This window comes from Cydia strobilella, chromosome 1, assembly GCF_947568885.1.
Source record: "Cydia strobilella chromosome 1, ilCydStro3.1, whole genome shotgun sequence".
Taxonomy (NCBI): domain Eukaryota; kingdom Metazoa; phylum Arthropoda; class Insecta; order Lepidoptera; family Tortricidae; genus Cydia; species Cydia strobilella.
This window is the reverse complement of record NC_086041.1, coordinates 29,229,310-29,231,052: the sequence shown is the minus strand read 5'-3', so window position 1 is coordinate 29,231,052 and position 1,743 is coordinate 29,229,310. Positions and strand designations below refer to the sequence as shown.

Sequence of the window (1,743 nt, the reverse complement as noted above, 5' to 3'; positions counted from 1 at the left end):
GAGATGTTTAAGAAAAAAAAAGTATATTTTGGTATATTTCAGAAGCTAATTGCGACATCCGTAAGGGTGACAGAGATGTGAAATTTAAAATTAAAATAATATAAATATTCTTTTCAAATTAAATTTCAAACGGCATGTAAGGGCAAAGTCGATATCCAGGTCGAACCATAATACTCACAATCGATATGTGATAACCACTTAAGAGTAATAAGGATAGATATATACAAAAACAATAATGTTAGAGTAGGATAGCGCTTGGTGAGTAAAGCAAGTTCTTACACATGTATTCCAAAAACATGAAGCACCTGTAAATATAGCATTATACTCTGTAACCTGTACACAGAACATTAATAGGATTGGTTTTTCATACCAATTCATACTAACATAGTCCTCATTTTCCTCTCTGCATATTGACATTATAGAAAATGTTATATAGCTATGCTCCTAGGTACATTTGATTTTTTATTTTATTATTATAAGAGAGGAGCTTTTTAAAATTTATATGAAAATTTTTTTGCTCCTACCTCTTATACCTAATATTAAAAAATCAAATGAAGGGGCATAGGGTTAATAATCATCAAATATTGTGTAAAAATATTTTCCAAAATGTCAATATTCAGAGATGAAAATGAGGAATATGTTCATTATGGACAAGCGGTCCTCCACTATCCTCTTAAAACAAATTAATAGATAATACCTGATTTCAGTTCAATTGTTTATTAATTCAATATGGACCGCCACAATGTTTTTTATCACTAAAACCACATGTTTTAAAATAACAATAAAATAATAGTTATAATATTTGTTTCAAAATGCCCTGTCTTATTAATGTTTGGCACTCAGATGTTGGTAAAAAATGTCGGCTATTTTTCTTCAAAGTTATCACATCACCATCTTCAAGCTCTAACTTGCCATAATCCGCCATACACAACACTTCAATATACAGTGACTTTGGAGGCTTAAGATTTTCTGTCAAATCTATTCCACTGTAGCCAATATCCTCTCCTAAAGATCTCATGTATGTTGCTAGATTGGTTGAGTATTTTGAGAACCAGTCATATTCATCATCGGAGAGTAATTCTCTTACGTCCGGTGGTAAGGCAGAACCAAACTCCCAGCGTAGAGTCTTGATCTTGTTCATTCTACTGTACAAATACGCTAGCAAGCAGCGCTTATTACGTTCCAAAGCTGAGTGCCTTACTTGCACTGTTGTCCAAAGCGATTTGTTTTCTGATGTAGCATTTCTGAAATTAAAATTAACGTGTATAAATATACACTTTTTACAGGTTTAAGTGGAGTAAGAGGTAAGAGGGTAGTACTCACGCATCATTCATATTCATTTGAAATAGCGACTGCGTTTCTTCCAAGATTTGCCGTATCTTTTCATCCTGAAAATAGTATTAGAATAAGAGACTTAGATTTATCTTTTGTCTACTTTTAGCTTCATAATTTGTTTAAACATTTGAGTAACTTACATTGAATTGATCAATAGTCTCAGGATTTCTTTCTGCTTCTTTTATAAGTTCTATAACTTTTTCACCAAACATTTTGACAAGCAATATTTATGTTCACATTCGTATTTGTTATCACTGTCGTTATTATGTATAAATTTGCGAAAATTTAATTATAATATAACAAAAAAGCCCTATTTATTGTTTAATAACCCCTAAATGTAGTTTTCGTTGTTTTGTTTCGGTTAAAACTGCACAAGTGCACAATGCGTTGCACATTTTAACATAACGT

At 31.3% G+C, this 1,743-nt stretch overlaps 1 protein-coding gene across 1 annotated transcript; it reads right to left on the bottom strand.

The window, feature by feature from the left end:
• Positions 1-776: 776 nt before the first annotated feature.
• LOC134743176 (DNA replication complex GINS protein PSF1-like) lies at positions 777-1,743 on the bottom strand. The gene is made up of 3 exons (XM_063676559.1): positions 1,476-1,743; positions 1,324-1,388; positions 777-1,244 (listed from the first exon to the last, which is right to left on the bottom strand). Exons 1-3 carry the CDS (start codon positions 1,545-1,547, stop codon positions 794-796), a joined length of 588 nt encoding a protein of 195 aa, XP_063532629.1. The 5' UTR covers positions 1,548-1,743; the 3' UTR covers positions 777-793.